General features: G+C 39.4%; 1 protein-coding gene across 1 annotated transcript; it reads left to right on the plus strand.

The window, feature by feature from the left end:
• The first annotated feature begins 612 nt into the window (after positions 1-612).
• On the plus strand, positions 613-20,573 carry LOC121504005 (heme-binding protein 1-like). The gene is made up of 4 exons (XM_041778629.1): positions 613-690; positions 16,900-17,038; positions 19,631-19,811; positions 20,396-20,573. Exons 1-4 carry the CDS (start codon positions 613-615, stop codon positions 20,571-20,573), a joined length of 576 nt encoding a protein of 191 aa, XP_041634563.1.
• The last annotated feature ends 3,680 nt before the right edge of the window (positions 20,574-24,253 follow it).

The raw sequence follows: 24,253 nt of genomic DNA on the forward strand, positions 1-24,253 counted from the left end.
CCTGACAAACTAAATGAGAGGGGAACCCTAACACAAGCTGCGTGAGACTGAAGGTTACTCAGTGTTAGGGGTCACATGGAGGAGCCGATCCCCTTATGGGGCATCTCATAGCAGGGATTAGTCATGCAACTCCATATATTTTTAATGTCAGGGCAACCTGAACTCATGTGGGGGTAATAAACCGTGCAGGATGAGCTCTGCGCTGTCAGCTTGATGCCCCACTTTAAGTGAATTTAAACGTGTTTGAGTGAAAGGTGGTGACATAAGTGAGCGTCCAACTGCTGAGAGGAAAAACTGAGAGGAGGAGGAAGAGGAGGAGGGCGGAGACTCTTCATCCGTCAGAGTGGAGGCTTAACTGTTCATCTCTTAGTTCGGCAAAGGGGAACGAGGAGTCAGCACCTTTAACTCCTGTCTCCAGAGCATCTGTGGTGGAGCGCGTATTTTGCGCGTCGGCGCGTTTGGATTTGGAGGAAGTTACCAGCGAGGATTCACAGAGAGTTGGGTCGAGAACAGAAGGGAGCTGCGGGCAGAGAGAAATTTTGTTTGCAGAGGAAAGTGAGGACGAACAAGAAGCCAAAGGAGCGGAGAGAGAAGAGGTGACCGAGAGGCGACATGTTTGGCATGATCAAGAACTCGCTCTTCGGGAACACCGAGGAAACAGAGTACAAGCTGCTCAGCAGTGAGACTAAGGTGAGAAATCCTTCATCCACCTATAGGATCAATAAGCATTTTTAGACAGTTCTTCTTTTGTTTCTGGCTTTACGCGTGCGTCCTAAGATGATTACGCACGGAGCCAAAGGCAGTTTTACCTTAAAGCAAAGGTAGGCAATCATCTGGGACCTCGTGCTCCAGGGGGATTCAAGCTGTAGACATTATGATGTGCGTCAAAAATGACCCTCAGTGATTAAGACGTGTACTTTGGATGTAAATAAGGGGGCAAGAGTGAAGAAAATCGCATTAAAGGCCATTGGGATGACCCTTGAGCCCAAAAGTAATATCTAAGTCCCTCAAAAAGCCCCAGAATTTCTTAATATTATGCAAATTATCGTTAGATAGATCAATATAGACACATAAGATGCATGTAATAAATAAAAACTAAGATATAAAGGGATATTTCACTAACAATGGCCATATGTTTAGATTTTAAGTTCCATTTGGCATAGAGACATGTTATAATAAAGGATGTTACAATTTTAAGTGCTTTTAATCTCAGGATTTCTGTAGTTAATCGCAATTAATTGCATCCTCTTTATTGCATTTAAAAATTCTACTAACAGAGTGTCTTATTTGAGATTTTTATAGTGTCTTAAATTAAGGGTAATTCTTCCTGTCTCGATACACACCTGCTGTGGAAGATCAAAGATATTGACATGAACTAAATCACAGAAAAAAAGAACTTGTTCTGGATTGAAAAGGAAAAAAAGGGGACTATAAACATGTAAAGGTTCAAAAGATGGCTTTTGAGTCATCCACTGAGCGCTTTAAAGTGAAATGAGGTTTAAAGGAGCAGTGATGGGTTTATTTTACATCACTGAGGCTGCAGGGTGTGATGAAATGGAGAAAAATCTTGTGATTAATCACCATCATAAAACATATGCACCCAATATGGACCTTTATTAATCAGGATTAATGCAATTAATATTGACAGGCCTCATTAAAATATAAAGATGTTGTGAGTTTGCATCATGATCTCTAAGAGGTGATGAGTGAAGATTTGGCTTCACTTCACTTTCTATGATTGCTTTTGTCTAAATAGGGGAGGGCCATATACTGGTCCTAGCCTGAGGCATCCAAACAACTAAAACTGCCCTGTAAAGGTCTTTGGCATGAATATTTTAACCCGTGCCTAACTCCAACCAGGTTATGTTATGCCACTGTTGTTTAAAAGGGTCGCTGACCCTGCAGTGCTTCTCCGGTTGTTGTTTACCCTCTACGTGACCTTGGCTGACACCCTGGGAGGCAATCACTGCTGGTCATGGGTGGTTTTATTAATTTGAATGCTTCAGGGAAACAGCAATATGAGGTCCTTCTCCAAGAGCAATCATAGCTAGTAGGAGTTTGATGAGATTTCGTAGCATGAGATCAGATCCAAACATCCTGAGATTTCTCAGTTAGGCGATGATAGTCTCAGCAAAGAGATGGATCCGGGTACTTTCTCCAAACAATGCTGGCCCTGCCCTTTTCTGGTGGAAAGTAGTCCAACAAAATGAATGGAAGTAATATTGGAAAGATTGAGTCATTTATGATTTAACCCTTTAACACCCAAGCTTCAAAATCTCTCTCTGGACTCTTTTTCTTATTTCAACTAGGGATGCACGATATTATTGGTCTGATATCAGTATCGGCAGTTATCAAAATTCTGCCGATACTCACATCTGATATTTTACCTGTGTTTTCCAGCATATATCGACTGTTACTTTGTACATGTATATATTAATAAAGTGGCGTTTTAGGTTGAACTAACAGACCTATGTAAGTTGGGATCTTTTTCTTTATTCATCCTCATTCTTTAAACTTTAAATTGTTTTAAGGACTAAAGTTTGTTTTCATGGTCATCCTCAAACCTTAAAGTGTGTCAAAAATGACTGAAATTTTTTATCTCAAAAGCATATTTAAATATCCGTATCAATATTGGCAAAAATTCAATATTGTGCATCCCTAATTTTAACCATTAAAGGCTCAGAAAATGTGCTGTGAGTACTTTTGACCATTTTTATTACTTAGAACCTTCAGTATCTGGCAGTTCTTTACAATTTACTGCATGTTAAAGAGTGTTTAACAGTTTAAAATGAAGAAAAACAAAACAGTGAATTTGATTTTTAGAGTTTTTGCGAGAAGAGGTGAAATTACCATAATATTCAGAACATTGGCTGTGAAGCACGATTTCTCAGCTTTCAGAAACCATTTGAATTTTTTTGATAGCGCAGATCCGTAATTACGGCAGTGCAAAGTGTGCTTGGACAAACACATCACCAGCCAGCAGCCAGTATCCAATGGAAAATAGTTATGCATACAAATATGACATTTCTGGATAAGTACTGACATCTTACATTAGAATAATCAAAGTTTTGGTGTTTGTGTCTTTAGACTTTCTGTCAAACTAGGCAAATGACCTCTCCTTTAGCGCCCCCCATAGGTGGCCATGTCTAGAGATATTGTTTTCATGAGCAAGTAATGCGCATAAGCCCTATGACCTATAGGTGAATAGGTGTATTCATCCTTTAATCTGAGTGGACGTGTGCAAAGTTTGAGGAAAAACCCTCAAAGTGTTCAACAGATATCACACAGGACTGGCATTGAAAACAAGGTACCAGTGTGAGGCCACATGACCTTGACCTTTAACCTATGACCTCCAAAATAATACCAGGTCATCCTTAAGTCAATGTGAATGTTTTTGCAAAGTTTGAGGAAAAACCCTCAACGCATTCTTGAGATATTAGGTTCACAAGAATGGTTTAGAAAAAGGCCCCAAATCAGAGCCTTGGGGGACGCCTGGATGATGATGTGCAAGTTCTTGTGACTGGAGACGTCACAAACTGACACCACAAAACTAATGTGTGTATTACCGTGTTAAATGGGATGGTTTTTAACTTTTACAAACGCATGAATACACTGGTGAATATGTGAACAATCAGACAGACAGGCTGCCCACAGCTCGGTAGGCCATCAGTAGGATAACTACTAGTTCAATATTTGATCACTATAATCCTCTCTAGTGAGCTGCATTTCAGCCTGTGACCACTGTTAATTTTGTCAACTAAAACTATGACTAAATATATTTGTCAACAGCATTTTTTCCCATGACAAAACTAGACTAAGACTAACAAAAATAGATCTGTGATGACTAAAACTGACACAAAGTAAGTTCAGTTTTCATCAAGGTGACTAAAACTAGACTAAAATATAATTCAGTTTTCTTTGGGCATTCTAAATCCATGATATATCTCTACTGGTGGTAAGTCTGTCAAAAAACAATGCAACTGTGTCTATTCTGCCTCTCCGCTGTAGAGAGCAGGGACCCCAGGTTTGGCAGAGTGCATGGAACACACTACCATGATTTGGTACCAGATTGAGGCAAGAAAATAACTGCTTTGACTAAAAGCAAACACTAAAACCTGAGGACCCACAATGTACCTGGAGGTAGTTGAAGCATAGTTTGACACAGCTGTGCACATTCAAGAACAGTCATGTGCAGACTTACATTTTTTTTGTTTTTTTGTTATGAGCAATTTGATTTCAGGATAAATCTCACCAAATGTTCACACTTTTATTGTAAATTTGATTGATTTTATGAATACATATATATATATTAAAATGGGTGAAATACACAATCTGGAATTATTGTCAAAAATCTTTTTTTTTTTTCTTCTTCTTTTTTTTTTTTTTTTGGAAGGCATCTGGAGACCCTTTCAGTGTCTCAAGACCCCCACATTGAGAACCAGTGCAATACTGAACTGGAAATTACTGATAGATGTAGCCCGGACACTTAAAAAACTAGTGGAGAAACAGAGCATAGCTGATCCCATTCTGATCACAAACCCACAAAATTTCCAGTCACATTTTGCTGTCAAATTTTAAAAAAGGTGTAAAATCAACCTTTTAAACCCAGATCTTGTCTTGAGAGCCAGTTGTCTCACCACATCCTTACGGCATAGACAGATATTTTATTATCACGCTTTTTTTCGTGCATTTATGATAGGACAGCTGAAGAGAGACAGGAGTCATGGAGAGAGGGAGAGAGTGGGAGGAAGATATGCACCAAACAGGACACAGATACCGAGAAATGATCCCGCGACCGGTGCGCTGAGGCTCATGGACGCCTGCTCTGCCAACTGAGCCAAATTGGCTCCCATAGAAAAGTATTTTAAGCATTTCTTTTCAGTTAACAAAGCCAGAGAATAACCTAACCTCAGGACAAACCAAAGTGATCTAGCCGTGCTTTTTCATCACCTCTTGAGTAGCAGAATAACTCAAAGTGTCCTCATATTAATGCTTTAACAAGTCTCATGGAAAGGTGTTACTGGAATAAACGATAAGTGCACACTACATGAGCAATAGCAGTTCTTCTTCCACAAAAATCCAGACGTTTTTATTGTTTTATGCCATTTTAACACAGAAAAATTTACAATTTTATGGAACCGACACTTCCATATAGTTCTACCTTGCTATGATTTACTTGATATGAAGAAATGTAGAGAGAATTATCGGACTATCAAACTTTATTTCGATGCTGTTTTTTGCCCTCTCAGTACCATATTTGCATTGTTGATACTAGCCTTAATCGTTAGAGTATTACCTCATGTTCTATGTGAATCTATTTTGCCAATGTCGAGCCTCGCTGGTGCACAAATCTCCAGGCAGCTGCTCACCTTTGCCTAATGTTAAAGCCGCCTATGCCTTTCTTTTTGACTGCTGCAGAGATGACTGCACACAAACCTGTAAAGGTCTCTGGCATTCGGTTTCTCCTAATGTTTGCATGAATATTTTAACCTGTGCTTAACACTAACCAGGTTATGTTATGACACTGTTGTTTAAAAGGGTCATTGACTCTGCAGTTTTTCTCCTGCTGTTGTTTGCCCCCCCTGTAACCTTGACTGACAGCCCAACAGATAATCACTTCTGACCTATGAGGCCCCCTGCCGCGCCTCAGTGTGGGGCCGAGGGGCCAATCAGCCAGAGGTCTTCTGCCAATCATCGAGCTGGCATGATTAAAGGAGACGCTGAGATCTATGTGGCTCTAAAACATAGTTCACATGCAAACATACATGCATGCACACGTATCTAACCGGGCACTACAGTCAGGACGGTGCATTTATGATCTACTGTTGTGCACAAAGCAGTTGTTTCCTTCATGACATCGTAGATGCTTGTGTGTGATAAAGAGGTGCCATGCCTGTGCGAGTCTTACTGCATGTGAAACACAGGACAGACTAAGTGACCCTAATCTGGAGGAGGATGCAGATCAGATTTATTTGCAGCTGGATCTGATGTGCACACAGATGAAGAGCACAATGACGTCACAGGGAAGGAAGGGCATGACCTTTTCATGGCGCTAAGGTTGTTAAATTGGGCACTGATTTGATATTTTATCATACCAGGAGATTAATACAGTCAGTTTCATTCAAATCATCAATGTTAAAAGTATTTAAGCATTAAAAACTACATGCATTTTATAATATAGGTGTGAAGTAGGAAAATGAACCGGTGCAAGAAGACTTGCAAGAGGAAATCCAAGGAGTAGCATTACTACAGAGGTACTGCTGATGCTTTTGTGCAATATAGGCTGAGTTTTCCTGCATTTTTTTTTTTTGGCAATTAAAGATAAGAAATTTCTGAAATTGTGTGCAACAACAAAGAAAGGATTCATTTATAATAGAAATAGAAATATTGTATGGAATTTATATGCCTCCCTGGGAATTTCAGTTGCTATAAAGCAGAGGTAATCAACTAAAATTCAAAGAGGTCCAGTCAGAGAAAATGTATTAACCTAAAGATCCAGAACATCATAATGTCTGACTTGAGTTAGTGTGATACGTGGATCTGGGTGTGTTTTCAGGGACTTGTGGCGCTGATAAAATATGAAAATTAGTTTTCCTTTAATGCTGTTAATTTTATTTGAGACACGAGTTTTTATTTAAACAAAGCAACACATAACAGAAGTAAAATTAGAAAGTATAATTTGATTGTGATTTAAAGCTAATTTACAAAATGTATTACTCCATAAATTCTTAAAATAATATATAAAATAAAGTGCTTTAACTTTCTGAATCAACTTCACAATATATAAAATTCAACAAGTCTTGACACATAACAAATTCACCCATTTTTTCGTCTACCCTCTTTGTCTTTCTTTCTTTCTTTCCTTCTGTCTTTGTTTTCTCTTTCTTTTCTCTTTCTGTCTTCTGCCCATCTGTCCCTTGTATAAATTCAGCGGTTCAATATTTACCGCCTGGAATGCAGACAGTTCATTGGCCGAGTAGCGTCACGTGAGATGGCTTAACTCGCATGCAATTGGTCTGTGCATTTCCTGCAAAACCAGTACCGTAAATCCTAGAATAGCTGTGCTGGTTAAAATAGAAGTGCCCCGTCAAATTTTAAGTTTCCTTTTAATCTAATGATTGCAGGTCTGGGTCCGGGTCCAGGTTCAGGTTCATATCGGATGGCATCTGGGTCCAGACCCGGACTGCAGTTCGCCAGTTAGTGACCCCTGCTATATAGTGTTGCAGGGGTGGAATTTATGATTATGCAATTAACCTGCAGATTACAGACCTAGTAAAGTGTTGGAGTACCAAAATGATGCACAAGCAACAGACAGCTATGACCTTGACCTTTGACATTTAAATTCTAGGTGACTCATTTTTGAGTCAGAGTGGACATTTCTCCAATGTTTGATGAAAATCCCTCAAAGAATTCTAAAGATTTTGGACTCAAAAGAAGAAATGGATACGCAGAAAACCCAGGCTATCACCAGCATGGAAGCACAAAAAAGGAGTGGGTTAAGCTTCGAGCCCTGTGGAACACCATTTCTAACAATGTTGTCACAGTTTTCTATACTTTCTAATGCCAAGCATTAAAAACAACAAAATCTCTGCTCTTTGAATAATTGACATCTGTTGGATGCGTGCATTTGTGCAGTTAGACGTTGCAGGAGTTTGTCCACATTTTTCCACCTGGATTTTTCAAATATTGGATGCCTAGGGCTCCTTTTTCAGTGCAGTGGTTTCCAGATAATATTTGATTTTACGACAGTAGCATTTAAGATTTAATGTCTGGTATCTGAACAAGCCTAGTTGGCACTACTTCCCCACCCCTCATCTTGTAATGTTTATGTAAACATGTGCTCGCTCATATTTAATGTATGAGAGATTGCAGAGAGCTCAGCGATGTGTGCTCCAAGCTGAAACTCTGCCAAGCAGCCTTTTTCGAGCTTCCTGTGTCCCACAGTGCTTTACTGTAAATCTATGAGTGGTAATGTGATGTCACATTTGGCACGGGTGACTTTTGTGCATTAATCTCTGAGCAGCAGCTTATTTTAGACAGTGGAACGATGAGTACAACCAGCCTAACTGACCAGAAACAAACGAGCCAAAACTGAAAAAAATTATGCTGATATTGTCCAAATTTTCAATGGTTTTAAACAGATTAAATATCTGAGTTTTGATCATTTTATTTACAAATACTCACATGTTAAATCATGACAGAGGCATTTTCCTGCAGGGCTGGTGAATAAAAGGGTTTGTGGGTCAGTGAGGTCAGGAAAGAGGCCAGGAAAGGTCATTAGGGGTAAATAATTTAGTTGTACGCAGCGTGATGTCATCTTCCAGGTCATTAAACTGCCTTTAGAGGTCGGAGCTCAGCGTTCATTAAATCTCAGGTCTGACTGACCCGTCTGGATATCAGGGAGTGAAATCAGAGCCGGACACCTGATCTGAGGAGCGTCCGCCTGAATCTGACACCTCAACGCCGTTAATTAAAACTGACACACAATCCGGAGGAGATACCAGACACGACACATACACAAAGTCAGCGTGCACTAGGAGTGACCCCAAATAGTAGAGCACTTGATGATTCATTCAAAAGAGCCTCGTTGGAGCGCCATTTTCACAGCTGAACGCCTGCTTATGGAACAAGAACCATTCCATGTATGTCTGATAAGATCGAGATGTCTATGAGTCATACCTGCTCAAAATATCACCTTATTAAGTCTTTTAATGCTAATCAGAAAATACATAATTTGCCTAAAATCAGTCTCCCTTGCACCGTAAAAAAGAAACCACATAATTGAAGTAAATCATTAAACTCATGATGTGTTCCTGCAGTAATATGAAGGAATCCCTCAACTCATCACGGTTATTCCACGCTTTCCTTTATCAGTGGCATCAAGGGATTAGAAATAGTTAACAGAGATTAAAATCCAAGCAATCTGTGAGCCTCTTCATGATCTAAATGTTCATTTTTATTGCTAATAAGTGCCACCATGTCTCTCGTTTGCAGACTTATTTTCAGTTTTTATAGTTTGATTATTGTGTTGTTTCTTGGTGAAGTATTAAAATCTACTCTGCTGTCCTTTTAACTTTCAGGTATGAGCCTTCTAAATGGGCATAAATAAACCCAACTTCCATCTCGTGTTCAAACTGCTAAAGTTTATTTGTTTATTGGAGATATGCACACGTTCTGAATTTGACGTCTAAAACACATTCCAAAAAAGTTGGGACAGGGGGAAGAAAAGACTGGGAAAGCTCAAAACTACCCGGAGCATTCCACAGATAAGTCGGTTGGTAACAGGTGCTAGTACTAGTGTTGTACTCAAGACCACACTATCCAAGACCAAGACTGGCCCGAGACCAGAGTGCACCGAGACCAAGACAAGACCAAGACTTTTGGGGGTAAACTAAAGATTTGACAGATTAAATTTGACAGATACAAACTAGGTGTCTGCAACTCTTTCAAAGCACAACATGAAAAAATCTCAAATCTTAACAAATTTGTTCAACTAACTTAAAAATGAAATCCTTGTTTGCATTTAAAAGCCACTGACAAGTCTAGAATATTTTTAAATATCTGAAAATGAGATGTTTGTCTACATTTGTCAGGTAAATGAGGCCTAAAGTAAGAGTTCAGAGGTATTTATGACTAGAAATAAGATGGACTGATGTCTCAGTTTTTGCAGGTGTAGCTTCGATTTTGTTTTAGCCAGTGCTTCTTCTTATTATCACAATAATGAAGTCAAAGAATAGCAGATCAGTGCTGGTCTCCACCAGTCTTGATGGAAAAATCACAACTCTGGCCATTCCAAGACAAGACTAAGACATTCAAAATGTGGTTTTGTGACCGGTCTCAAGACCAAGACCGTTCTTGAGTACTACGTCACTAGCTAGTACCATGATTGGGTGTAAAAGGTGCACTCATGAAAGGCTCAGTCATAATATAATGGCATGAGCCATTCACTTTTTGCAAGACTGTATGGCCAAACAGTCCAACAGTTCACAGACAACGTTCCTCAATGTGCACTTTTAGAGATTTTATGACTTACAGTCTAAAATGTCACCAAAAGATTCAGAGAATCTGGAGAAATCTTGGCATATAAGGGGCAAGGCAGAACGCCAACACTGAGTGTCCGTGATCTTCAGCCCCTTAGGTGCACAACATTAAAAACCAGCATCATTCTGTGGATTCTACAATGTTGGCTTCAGAAAACTACTGTGAGTTATCATAGTGTGTCTGTGCATCTGCAAATGTAAGTTAAGATTCTGCCATTCATAGCAAAGCCATAGATCAACAACATCCAGAAGCCCTCTTCTCTGAGTCTGAGCTCATCTGAGATGGACTGGCCTTGAGCAGAAAGGTACGCTGTGGTGCAAAGACTCCAAAGTTCAAATTGTTTTAAAAAATAGTGGCCGTCGAATCCTCCAGGAAGAACCATCTAGATTATTTTCAAGGAAGTTCCAAAGCCAGCATCTGTGATGGTGTGGGGGTGTATTGGTGCCTGTGACATGGGTCACTTGCACATCTGTGAAGGCATCATTAATTCTGAGAGGGACAGGCAGGTTTTGAAGCAACATGGTTCCATCCAGACAGTCTTTTCCAAGAGGATTTGGCTGTAGACCTCTATGGTGGGGGGACCTCGACTGTGGGGCAGGAAGTGACATCAGTACCCAAGTCAGATCCAGAATGACAGACTGAATTACAAATATTTTTCACTCACTTTCAGAGGTTATAGTTAGTGGCTATTTTACACAAACTAATGTAAACCCAGGGTTAGGCTAATGGGGAGGGGGATAAAATTCAAAACAACACACCACAAACTAAGGAATCAGGGTTTAGCGTGTCACTTCCAGCCCCACATTCAAGGTCGCCCGATTGTCAAGGTCTGCAGCCTCTCACTTTCTCAGAGAAGTCGCTGCTTAACCTGACCAGACCAGATGGACTGTTTCATGTATCCATCACATGGAAAATATTTCACATTCATCTGGGAAAGCTCCCACTTCTCAGAAAAAAAATCTGGAAGGTGATTGGACAAATGTACCGTCTGTCACATTCATTACGAGCCGATCAGAGTGGCACATAGAGAGCCTGGGCTGCTGCAGCAGTTTATGTTTATGAACAGTTTGTTGGTGGATCAAACTCATACTGAGGCTAGTTGAGAAAAGAGCAAAAATGTCTTTTCCGCGGAGGAGCTCTCAGTGTGGCTCTTTGCTCTTATTTTAATAAAGACATGTGTCTCAGTTCTGATAAAACTGTTGCTATATTATAGCTACATCCAAGCTAATCGCTCCAGCAGCCATTGCATTTACTGGTTTACAGTAGAGCTTTTAATTCCCACCCATAACTGTTGCAAACTCATGCTGAAGCAGGCCAGGAGAAGAGCAAAATTTCACTGCTGTTGTGTTTCATAAAGAAATGTGGTCCATTTCTAATAAAAAAAGGTGCTACACAATAGCTACATCCAAGCTAAAAGCAACACTGGCTGCAGCCTTCGTCTTCCAGTACAGCTAAACCCCGACCGTAGCTACTTCTTCTCTTGGATCTGCTTCATGACAGACATGGAATCTGGCCAGACCATCTGCTTTGCAGTGTTAGCTACTGCTTATTTTGGCAACACAATGCTAAACCCCATTCTGCAGGAGTTACAACAGCATGGCTTCACAATCAAAGAGTGCAGGCCTCGCTCCCCAGATGCTTGTTATTGGAAGAAAAGGTGATTTGACTTTGTTACAAACATGCATCTGTCCCAACTTTTTGGGAACATTTTGCAGGCATTAAATTCATAATGTGTATATATATTCCAATGGAACAATCAAATTTATCAGTTTGAATATTAAATTTTTTGTCTTTGTGTGAGTTTTACAAAGGTTTAATCACTGAATTCTGTTTTTATTCACATTTACCATGATGTCCCAACTTTTGTGGGATTAGAGTTTGTATGATATTGTTTCAAGGTCACCATAAAGCAGACTTGAGCATGAGAAAAATATGGATTTAGGGCTATCATAGAAATGTTATTCCAGGTGAAGAAGACAGTCTAATTTTATGGTTTATCTCTGAGATCAGTGTTACTAAACCCAGCTCAGCCAAAGAGCCAAATAGTTAAAAAATACATTTGCAAGAGCCACGATCTAAGTGGTGAAAAGTGGCAAAAATGGGTTCAAGTGGCGGTAAAAACAAGTTAGAAATTGCAAAAATGGATAAAAAGGGGCAAAAATGCGAAGAAAAAGTGGGAAAATTGTCAGAAAGTAGCAAAAAATGGGTGAGAGGTTACAAAAAATGAGTTATAGGTGGCAAAAAATGATCCAAGAGTGTCAGAAAAGGGCAAAAAAATGAGTGAAAGGGACTAAAATGGGCAAAAAGAAGTCAAGAGTGGCAAAAATGGGCAAAAAATAGGAAACAAGTGGTATTTAATGACAAAATGACACTTAAATGGGCAAAATATGGTAAAAAAGGGCAAAAAGGGATAAAAGTGGCTAAAAGAAGTTGCAAAAATGGGCAAAAAATATGAAACTAGCAGTATTTAATGGCAAAAGGCCGCTTAAATGGGCAAAAAGTAGCAAAAAAATTGTGAAAAATGGCAAAAATTGGAAAAAAAAATGGCAAAAATGGGGAAAAGGAAACAAGTGGTGTTTAAGGGCAAAAGGTAGCTCAAATGGGCAAAAAGGGGCCAAAAAAATGTGAAAAGGCAAAAAATTGGAAAAAGTGGCATAAAATGGGATAAAAGTGGCTAAAAGAAATAGCAAAAATGGTCATAAAACAGGAAAAAAGTGGTATTTAATGACAAAACTTAGCTTAAATGGATGAAAAGGGGCAAAAAATGGTAAAAAGGGGCAAAAAGTTTCCCTTTTTCTAAGGTTTTTCTGGGGGAATAATATTTAAAGTTAAGACATACAAGAGCCACAAATAATCACAAAAGAGCCACACACTGAGTATCATTGTCTTAGCTGGATCAATAAGCTCAAAGAAAAGATACTGGATGAAGAATCAACCATAAGCAAAATCTGACCAATCAGATTCAGCTGCGTAAATTCTTGGCAGATCTCCTGTGCAGACATTTTGAGAGCTGAGAGGAAGAGTTGGGTTAGAAGTTATCAGGAGATACTCTTGAAATGACGCAGTAATGGATCACTCTGACTGCTGAGAACACCTCCTGTGTGCAGGAACAGAGTAATTATCATTGTAAGCTGGCATAAGACAGCAGCTAAACACGCTACCAACACACACCACAGACAAATTAATTGCACTACTTAACTGTAGCGAAGCGCTGCTTCTTAGTTTGTCACCAGAGCAAAATGTAAATAATGGTCCCAATGACAAGTCAAACCGAGCAGAACTTCAGTAATTATAGAGCAGAGCGAGGGCATCTGTCACAAGATAGAGCTGCATAATAACAATGTTTTCATGGATGTGGGTTTAAAATAGGTGGATGAAACTCTTCATAACACAAAAGCAGAAATTTGATGACATCTAGATACGAGAAAAACAGACAGGATAATAAAGAGGGGTGTCATGATACTGAAAGTTCAAGCCTGTTTGATACCAACACAACGAAAAATCAAAGAAATTTCTGAGTTTAGATTCTAAAAATGAGGAAAAGTTAGTCACACTTTGTATATTTAATCTGAGTAAATAGAAAATGCAGTTTTGGAATGATGATTCCATTTATTAAGGGGAAAAAAACAACATCTTAACCAGCATGGCCCTACGTGGAAAAGTCATTCCCCTCTTAACCTAACGACTGGTCGTTCCTCCCCTGGCAGCAACAACTGACACAAGCATGACAGCTGACAATGAGACTTTCAAATCACTGTGAGGAAATTTTTTCCCACTTCTCTTTGGAGAATTATTTTATTCAGCCACACTGTGAGGTTTTCCAGCATGACCGGCCTGTTTGGGGGTCATCTCACTCAGATTTGAGTCCAGACTGACGAAGCCACTCCAAGATCTTTGGGGTTTTTTAAAGCCATTCAGATGTGGACTTGCTGGTTTGTTTGGGATCGTTGTTCTGCTTTCTTAGTTTTACTCCTGATGGAACGGGGAACACACCATCCAGAAAGTTCAACTTTTGTCTCGTCAGTCACCGAATGTTCCTAAAAGTCTTGGGGATCATCAAGATGTTTCTTGGCAAATGTGAGACGAGCCTTTGGTTTTTTGTTGTTGAATCAAGGACACATGGACCTGTAGGTCTTGATATCTTGTTCTGGACCTGGCTATTGAGAAGTGGAAGAAGATGCATGAATGGATGATGGATTCCTAGAAAAATGTGCTGTAATTTAATGTGTCTTGAATTTTTCTTAGAACATGTGCCAAAGAGTAAGCTGACATGTCCTTAAAGCAGCTGACTTTAGGATAAAAAGTACACAGTTTGCAGTTAATCTCACCAGGATCCTCGCTGTCCAGCATATGAAGATTGTAAACAGAGGCATTTGTGTACAGTTCATCTCAGTAACAAGAACAGGTTAAAAGGTAGACTGCTAGTACGTGAAAGGAATCAGGACTTGTCTCTGTAGTAAAATCCTAGCCAAAGGTCAGTGGACACAGTCAGACAGAGGAGAGAGAGAGAATGGGTAATAATATCCATGAAAGGAGCCACAGGCTGGACATGAACTCAGGCTGCCCTCTTTGAGGACGACGGCCTCTGTGCACAGACTTAACCACTCAGAAACCAGGACCCTCATTCATGCATTTTAAACAGTGTTTTATTGTTACAAGCTGTGGTTGAAATAAGACGGAATATGTGCAGTTTTTTTTCTTGATAATGTCATTTATACAGATAACAGAGAGTATGACTTTAAACAAGCCTGCCTGCAGATTTGGTGGAACCCCCGACATTTCCAGAGGAAATGATGATGATGATGATATCTGTGTGTGTGTTGGATCAGTAGCATTGGTGCTAGCATCCTGGCTAACTTTTACTTCATTTTGGAAAGTGTGCCGTACTATTATTGGGTTCTGATGTTAAAATAACTTATGTGTTCCATTTTTTAAACACTTTTAACTACTTTTTGCCATTTTTTAAAAATTATTTTGCACACTTTTTACCCATTTTTGCCACATTTTTACCCCCCCCCCCCCCCCCCCCATTTTTGGCTACTTTGAACATATTTTTGCCAGTTTAAAACCATTTTTGCTACTTTTAAAATCCCATTTCACTTTGTTTTTCACCAAATTTTGGAAATGCTAGCTATTTTTGCCACTTTTTGAGGACCAATTTTCTTCATTTTGCCCACCTTTTACCCATTTTTACTTCACTTTAACTCCTTTGTACCCCCATCCCCATTTTTGCTACTTCAGAGATGTTTTTGCCACTTTGACACAATTTTTGCTCTTTCAAAATTCCACTTTACTACATTTTCAACCCATTTTTGGCACATTTTTACCCCCCGCCACAATTTTTGCTACTTTGAACACATCTTTGCCAGTTTTAACCAATTTTTTCTAATTTTAAAATCCCATTTCACTTCTTTTTTCAGAAATGTTAACTATTTTGCCCCCTTTTTGAAGATTTTTAACCATTTTTCTTCATTTTGCCCACCTTTTACCCATTTTTGTTACACCCCCCCTGTTTTCTACATTAAAGATGTTTTTGCCACTTTGAACCAGTTTTTGCTCTTTTTTAAATTCCATTTTATTACATTTTCAACCCATTTTTGCCACTTTTGACTAATTTTTACCACTTTTGTAACACTTTAAGTCACTTTTTAACCCTTTTCATTTATTTTGTACACCTTTCACCTGTTGTTTGGCTTCTTATCCCCTTTTTATCACCTCCCACACACATTTTTGCCATTTTTGACCTATTTTTGCTTCTTAAATTTCCCATTTCAATACATTATCAATCAATTTTGCCACTTTTAACTGATTTTTGCCACTTTTAAACACATGTTGAACCCTTTCCTGTCCACTTTTGAACAATTTTTCCACTTTCTGCCTATTTCTTCCTCATCTTTGCCACTTTTTAATCCTCTTTCACCACATTTTCTGCCTATTTTTGCCACTTTTAGGCAACTTTGCCGCTTAAATCACCTCCTCCACTCTTTCTGCTTATTGTTGCCTCTGTTAACCAATTTGTGCCCTTATTAACCCTTCTTCATCACAGCTTAACTTTTCTGGTCTCTTGTATATAAGTCAACACATCGTCTGCATAAGGTTCAACTCTGCTGCAGCTTCTTAAGGATTTCTCATAGAAATGATGTGAAGAAAAATCAAATGTCATCTTGATATTTGATTCCAGGTTGTGAAAGTATTGAACAAAGACATAAAGAGACGTAGACTATCAAATAAAACAGAATATATCCCATCAGTGGATTGAGAAGCTGTTGTAAAACTTGCATCAGTGACCAGATTCCTTCCAAACCCATTAAAACTGTTGCTCAGCAGCACACATTAGCCCCACTTAATCATATTTAATGCATAACTGTTGCATCATATTAGCTCTGTGTATCTGGGGGATGGGGAGAATCATGCATGTGTGTCTGTGTGTGCGCTGTTATGTAAGAGCGTACGTCTCCTAGCCATTATTTTCTGAAGGCTGACTGCACACTGCAGCGCAGAAGAAATTAAATCAGATCAGTGTAAGTATGCTTCATCTGCATCTTATTATTTGGCAGCCCACATCACATTCGCACAGCACACACACACCCACACACTGAAGCCCTGCGAGTAGAAACCCCGCCGGTTCAAGATTTCACCCCCCTGGGAGCAGAAAGTCGACATCATGTGTGAGAGGTGAATCATATCTGAGCTCCATCTCTGCTCCTCTCTAGGATGAGGGAAATAAAACAGCTTTAGTGTGTGTGTGTGGTTTTATGAAGGCAGTGTTTGTGCATCTGTGCGTGCCACAGCGTGTGGGCTTGTTTGGCCTGCTGATGCCTGAACCTTTCCCCTTTATCCCTGACTTTACCCTCCCAGGATAGCGTCAGCTTCGAGGTGCGGAGGTACGATGCTGCCAAATACGCCACCATCTCCTCTGAGGGGAGAACCTTCGACCAGGTGACGGGGGAGCTGATCAGGAAGCTGCTCATGTACATCGGAGGGAGCAATGAACAAGGTGAGTTAAGGACAGAAAACTACAAGAGATACTGTATGTACAGCCATATTTTGTACTGTCTTTAATGTTTTGGAAGCCAAAATAAGCCCACATATCTGTTATGAATGCAGCAGAAGCCGCTCTGTTGGGTAAGCACGAGTGACCGGCTCGCTCAGACCACTGAAAATGCTGTAGTACATATGCCAAGCCTACACCTGGTGCTGTACTGCTGCCACAGAAATGCACCAAACGAGAAAAGAAGATCACAGAAAACTGACACAAACTTTCTTCTAGTTGTCCTTCTGGTTGTTCTCCTTGTTGGATTTAAGAATATATGGTTATGTGTTTCGCGATGGTGGTAAAGGAGCATCCGATTTTGCTGTAAAGGCCATAACAAGCTCAGTAGCTTCTGCAGCACGAACACAACGCTGTAATCCGCCATCGTTGTTTTGGTTGGACCCACGCAGGCGTCTCAAGGGAGCTACGCTGTGTGTGACGTAATCGTTTCAAGAAAGATGCGGCTAGCCATCCACACGGAGATGAAACAGTAGTCGTTTTCGGATTTGTGCACTCTGGGACCCGTTTTCAAAAAGTATCATTTACAGTCACCCAAAACGCTGTTTCCATGTGGGTGAAACGCCGATACGACAAAAAACTTTTGCGCATACTCCTGAATTCGTCTCCGTGTGGACAGGGCCTTAGGATCACAAGATCACTGGAGAACAACAAGTTCATAGCAGATTATTTTCCCGTCATGGGTTGATTTGCCGTTCAGTTTGACATAACTGCATTATTTTATTGCTTCTGCCATGGGGGAGTACAGAAAAATGTTTGTTTTATGCAAAGGGTGTGTGGTTTCAAGTCAAATTCTGTGTTGTAAAAGTCAACTTTTCCTTGCCAATAGTGCCATAGGAGCTCTGTGAGCCACCGGCCTGTTGCTTGTGTCACAGAATGAGACTCGATGTTGATGTAGTGATGATTTACCATCAAGAGTCTGTGTATTGTGTTGTATTTTGAAGTTGACTAGTTATTTTGTTTTTCCGGCTGTTTGGGTCGATCTGCTCTACGGGGATTGACACGTTTTGGTAGTGGCTGTTGCTGAAATTAGACCTATCTCCAGTGCAGCAGAGTGGACCGGTGCTTCTGGGTTGCCGGAGCGTGGGATTGCATGGATTGACTGGGAGCAATTTGCTCCACAGCGCACTGTTACATGGAGCTTTTTGCAAACTCCAAGCAGACTTTCATGGCTTTTGCACTGACCTGCTATAAAGCCCAGATCAGTGGAGGGCTGCAGTGACGGGTGTCCTTCTGGAACTCTGTACCATCTCCATCAGGATCTCTGGAGCTCAGTCAGAGTGACCATCAGGTTCTTGGTCACCTCTCTTACTCAGGCCCTTATCTGCCGATTGCTCAGTTTGACCAGGCGACGAGCTTTTAGAAAAGTCCTGGTTGTGCCAAACTTCTTCCATTTGAGAATTTTGGAGGCCACTGTACTCTTAGGAGCCTTCAGTACAGTAGAACTTTTTTGTAGCCTTCCCCAGATCTGTGCCTGTCAAACAGTCCTGTCTCTGAGCTCTGCAGGCATTTCCTTTGACCTCATGGCTTTGTTTTTGCTCTGATATGCATTGCCAGCTGTGAGGTGGACAGGTGGACTCAATCAAGGATGTAGAAACATCTCAGAAAAGATTTTGAGAAATTGGACGAACCTGAGCTAAATTTACAGTTTGTCTAAATACTTATTTCAATGTGATATTTCAGTTTTTTATTTTTAATAAATTTGCAAAAATTTCTAAAATTCTGTTTTCACTTTGTCTTGATGGGGCACTTAGTGTAGATTAATGAGAATAAAAATGAATTTTTTTGACTGTAGCATCAGGCTGCAACATAAAAAAAATTAGAAAGAAAGAAGGGGGTCTGAATACTTTCTGAATGCACTGTATATAGCATATAAAACTCATAACTCATAACTTTTATGCAAATTGATTTCATTCTGTGTTTGTATTTTTACATTTATTGATAAAAATATACCAGTTTGATTCATTTTGAACTTTGTTTTAAATGCATTTTGCAACCCTCACTTTGGATCAATGCATTAAACAATATCTAAATCTTTATTTATTGTGTTTTATGGTCAAGTTCTGTAGTTTTGGCCTTCTTCTACTGGTATGTTTGCATTTAAAAAACACATTTTCTGCTTTGTTGCTTTATTAATGTTGAATCTAAAGGTTTAAGGCGATACAGCTGACTAATGACCCTAAAAATAGTATCAACATATGTTTGGTTTTGAAGCACATCCTCATTTGGAATAAACAGAAGGTTGATGTTGAATCACGCACAGATTTATGTTATTTGAGGTCATGTTTCTCCACTTCTCTGTCTGGAAAATTCAGCCTTAGGCAAGTAAAAATGCAATCTGCCGACTGTGCCTCAGCGCAGAATCATCTTTTGATTTGTTTTCTGTTTATAGAAGTACAAAATTAATTGCCCTGACTATCATTGTCGTTATTCTCAGAATCTCTCCATCTACACGTCAGATTTCTGCTTCACTGGATGTTGTTCTCTGTTTGTTTTCCACTCTCTTCAAACTCTAACTCAGCTCTGCATCTTCTGCAGGCGAGGCCATGGGGACAGCCGCTCCCCTCATCATCACCGTGTACCCCCGCAATGATGGCGTTCTGTCTCGCCGCCTGATGGTTGGTATCCGCATACCCTCGACCTACCAGCAGAGCCCCCCCACTCCCACTGACACCGCCATCAGGATTGAGGAGCGGCCTGGCATGACTGTCTACGCTCTGTAGGTCTCATCTTAACCGTTTCAAGCTGAACTTTCTGTTAAAGCTCTCAAAAGAGTATCATGGATGTGTGAGCTCTCCTGATGTGTTAGGATTTATTTTGCTGACATTACCCAGCCTGACCTGAATGCACAAGCAGCTTTTCTATTTTTGGAGGCCGTGGTTATGAAGTTCGGCCTCCTGCAGGGCTGTGGTGGTCCAGCAGGTCCTCGGGCAGGGTAGCTCGACCTCATTGTTTGAATATCAGTGTGCCTGTGTGCCCTCTGGAGCTCGGTTTAATGTTAGAGAGACAGCAGAAGCAGTAAAAGGTCTGCTTAGATAAACTAAGGCTGGCTACACTCTGGAGCTGCATGGTTAATTGAATTTTTAATGTGATAATGATTCTGGCCATTCATGATCACAGAAACATGATTGACTAGAACAGAGCTCAACAGCATGGTTCTCTGCAAAGTACTGGCATCAAACATGTTTTATGTTTAAGAACTGGGTCCCGGTCACTGCAGGGGGGAAAATCAGGCCCCAAATTGTCAGCCAGCCGAACACAAATCATCAGACTAATTTAAATTCTCTCTGTTTTCATTCTCAGGCAGTTTGGAGGCTTTGCAGGAGAGAGCGAGTACCGAGCAGAGGCCTTACGTTTGACTAAGACCCTCGGTGAGACGGCCCCTTTTCAGCGTAAACAGTACTTCTGCTGCAGCTACGACCCGCCACTCAAGCCTTACGGACGCCGCAACGAGGTGTGGTTTCTACAGGAAGAGCCATAGGAGGCGTCCAATCAGATCTCATCATACTGAAATATTAACTCAACCTGACATACCCTTCACTACTGACAGTCCTGTAGCCTTTGACAGTTACTGAGCAATATGGTGAGATTAAAGAGCAGACAGAGAGATTACCCATGATGCCTTTACCCAGCTGATCTTCAGGGCCCCGGTTGTTCAAATGGTTTAATCTGGATCAGAATGGAGGATGCTGGGGTCAGGTCCAGGAACTTTTGGTCCCATTTTTTAAGACAAAATGGATTCAAAAACCCTGATTCACATTGAGATTTGAAGATGCGATACAATACAATGTGATGTGATGCGACATGATATAATACCATCAAAACAAAACGATACGTTACAATACATTTGGATACCATACAATACGATGCAGTGCAATACAATGTGATGCAATACAACCCGAAACAATACGATACAATACGATATGATACAATACGATACGATACAACACAGTACGATATGATGATACAATATACCATGTAATACAAGGTGATACAATACAATATGATATAATACAAAACAATACAATACGATACTATACAATTCTATACGATACAGTGGGATATGATACGATATGATACGATATGATACAATACAATACGATACGGAACGATACAATACAGTACAGTACATTATGATACAATACAATAGGATACGATACAATACAATAAGATACAATGCCATGTGATATGATATGATACGAAACAACACAATACGATACGATACAATACAATATGAAACGATAAGATACAATATGATACGATACGATAGGATATAATACAAAAGATATGATACGATACAATAAATACGATTTAATACTATACGATAAGATACAATATGTTACATACGATAAATTTGATACAATACATACGATACGATGAAATTTCATACAATTCGATTCGGTATGATATAATACAATACGATGTAATACAATATGATGCAATACAGTACGACATGATACAATACAACTTGATACAATATGATATGAAATGATATTATACAATAAGATACAGTGTGACAATATGATGCTATACAGTATGACCCAACATGATATGAAACAATGCCATACAATATGATGGGATACGATATTATACAATTCAATACTATACAGAACAGTAGGAAGATACAGTAGGATATGATACAGTAGGATATGATACAATTTGATATGTTACAATACAGTGCAATACAATACGTTACAATATGACCTGATACAATACAATGCGACACAGTACAATTTGGTCTGCAATTATACAATATGATACAGTTCAATGCAATGGGTATGATACAGTATGATTTTATAAAATATGATGCAATGCAATACATATGATACGATTTGATACAGTACAACACGACACAGTAATATGCAATACAATACGATTCAATACAATATGATACAATTCAATACAATACAATGACATTTGTTAGAGGACAATACAGTGCGATACAATAAGATACATTATGCCACGGTATGATATGAGATGATATGATAAGACACAGCATGATACAATACTTGATTGTCCGCTTAGCAAAATTGTATCCGAGTGCTGCACAAATTTAGCAACACATAATTGAGGTTTTAATGAGACAATATCTAGGATTAGGTTCCCTTACTTTTCCTGATTGAGATGATTTTGCACTCCTTGATGTCATCATGTCAATATCTAATCTAATCTGATACCTTTAAACAGATTTGACTAGATTACCTTTGAACGACCGGGCCCTTCTTATCAGACAAATACAACTGTGGGGTATTATAGAATTTAACACCAGTGCAGTAGCTGCATCTCTTAGTTTTATTTAGAGTTAAGAATTATAAGGTGACAGAAAATAGATCCTAATCATCATTAACTGAACAAAACAGATTTATGATTTTTTATTGTTGTAAATGGTTGATTTAGTCCCAGTAAGAACACACATAGGGCTTTAAATGTCTTCAACATGCTGACGGCTACAGAGAAATCTAAAGAATCGATGTTATAAACATGATAGAAAAGCACATTATCTTCATCAGCTGTGAGGAGCTATGAAATACAGGAGTCGAGCCATACGGTAGATCTAGTTTTATCAATTTAAAGCTGTAGTTTGTATTTATCTACCTTTAAGTGTTGTGAACTTTGTGTTTCCATGTTTGTGTGGATATTTTGTGTGTTAGTGCATGACAAAGCTGTCTTTATTTATTTATTCGGACTCCTGAGGCTGTTTGATGCGATACTTCTGTACAGTTTGACTTTCAGTGAAAAGAGTGAATACAGCATTGAGCTTTGATAGTGTTTCATTACATAATAAATATATTATTCAGTACAAGAGTGAGTCACTCTGGCTGTCTTCTGTTTTCATTTTGGGGAGGCATCAGTGACCGGACGGGTCCAGTTATGTAAAATAGAAATCAGATGAACTTTTGGATGTTGTCTGCGTTACCATGACGAGTGAAAAACCGACAGGCATGGTAAATAGACTGGGATACACAGATAAAACGTTAAAATCACAAATAATATTCATGGAATTCAAATCAGGGATCAAAATGAACAGTTTTACAAAGAAATTCAGCAAAACCTCATTAAATCCCTATTAAATAAGGATTTTGACTCAGTTAGAGATTTGAAAATTTGCAAAAAGTTTTAGTTTGAGCTCCTCTGCTGTTGCTCTAGAGTTATAATTCTTAATATTTTTGATATATTAATAATAATAACAACAACAACAATAATAATAATAATAATAATGATTGTGAATATGATGGTGCAAGCAGCTGAATTGCAATACATTTAATGTCTACTGAATTATCACTCCAATTCCAAAAAAAGTTGGGATGTTGGATGTGTAAAAACTAATTTGCAAATCTTTTTCAACTGAATAAAGAATGAAGACAAGAAATTTGATGTTTAAACTAATTCACTTTGTTGTCTTTCGGAAAAATAAACACATTCTAAATTTCATGCTTTCCAAAAAAATTGGGACAGGGGCAAATAAAAAGCTGAGAAAGCTACGGAATGCTCAAAAACACCTGGTTAGTAGGTTAGGCTCCTTAAAGGATCAGTCACTCACAATCAACTATGACACGTGGCTTTTCACTTTGTGAAAGACTGTTTTGATAAATAATCCAACAGTTTATGAACATTTCTCACCCTGTGGTGCAAGAAATTTAAAGATTTCTCAATCTACAGTCCGCGATATCATGAAAGGTTCAGAGAATCTGGAGAAGCGTCTTCATTCTGTGGTGGATATTACAACCTGTGCTCAGGAACACTTCAGGAAACCACTGTCAGTTAACACAGTTGATCACTGCATCTACTAATGTGAGGTTAGGGTTAGGGTGGTCTAATAAATTTGTTAAGCACTGTACATGTCTACATGTCCTCCCACTTTGGTTCCACTTAAACTGTTGTGAACACAGGCTGGTTCGCAAGAAAGCACCAAGGTTCTGAGACTCCAGAACAGAACCAGAACCGTATCTGTCTTCCTGTTCCTCTTTTGCCCTGAGGACTTGATGGCCATTATTTCTGAAAACAATCTGAAATGAGGACTTTTCAGATCACAACACACTTTCCGCTTTGGATCAGTCCAACTCAGATGATCTGGGGCCCTGAGAAGTCTGCGGCACTTCTGGATGTTGTTGGCTTTGCATGGTAGAGTCTCACCAAAGTAAGGTTTATACCACAGCTGCC

Source organism: Cheilinus undulatus, linkage group 21, assembly GCF_018320785.1.
Source record: "Cheilinus undulatus linkage group 21, ASM1832078v1, whole genome shotgun sequence".
Taxonomy (NCBI): domain Eukaryota; kingdom Metazoa; phylum Chordata; class Actinopteri; order Labriformes; family Labridae; genus Cheilinus; species Cheilinus undulatus.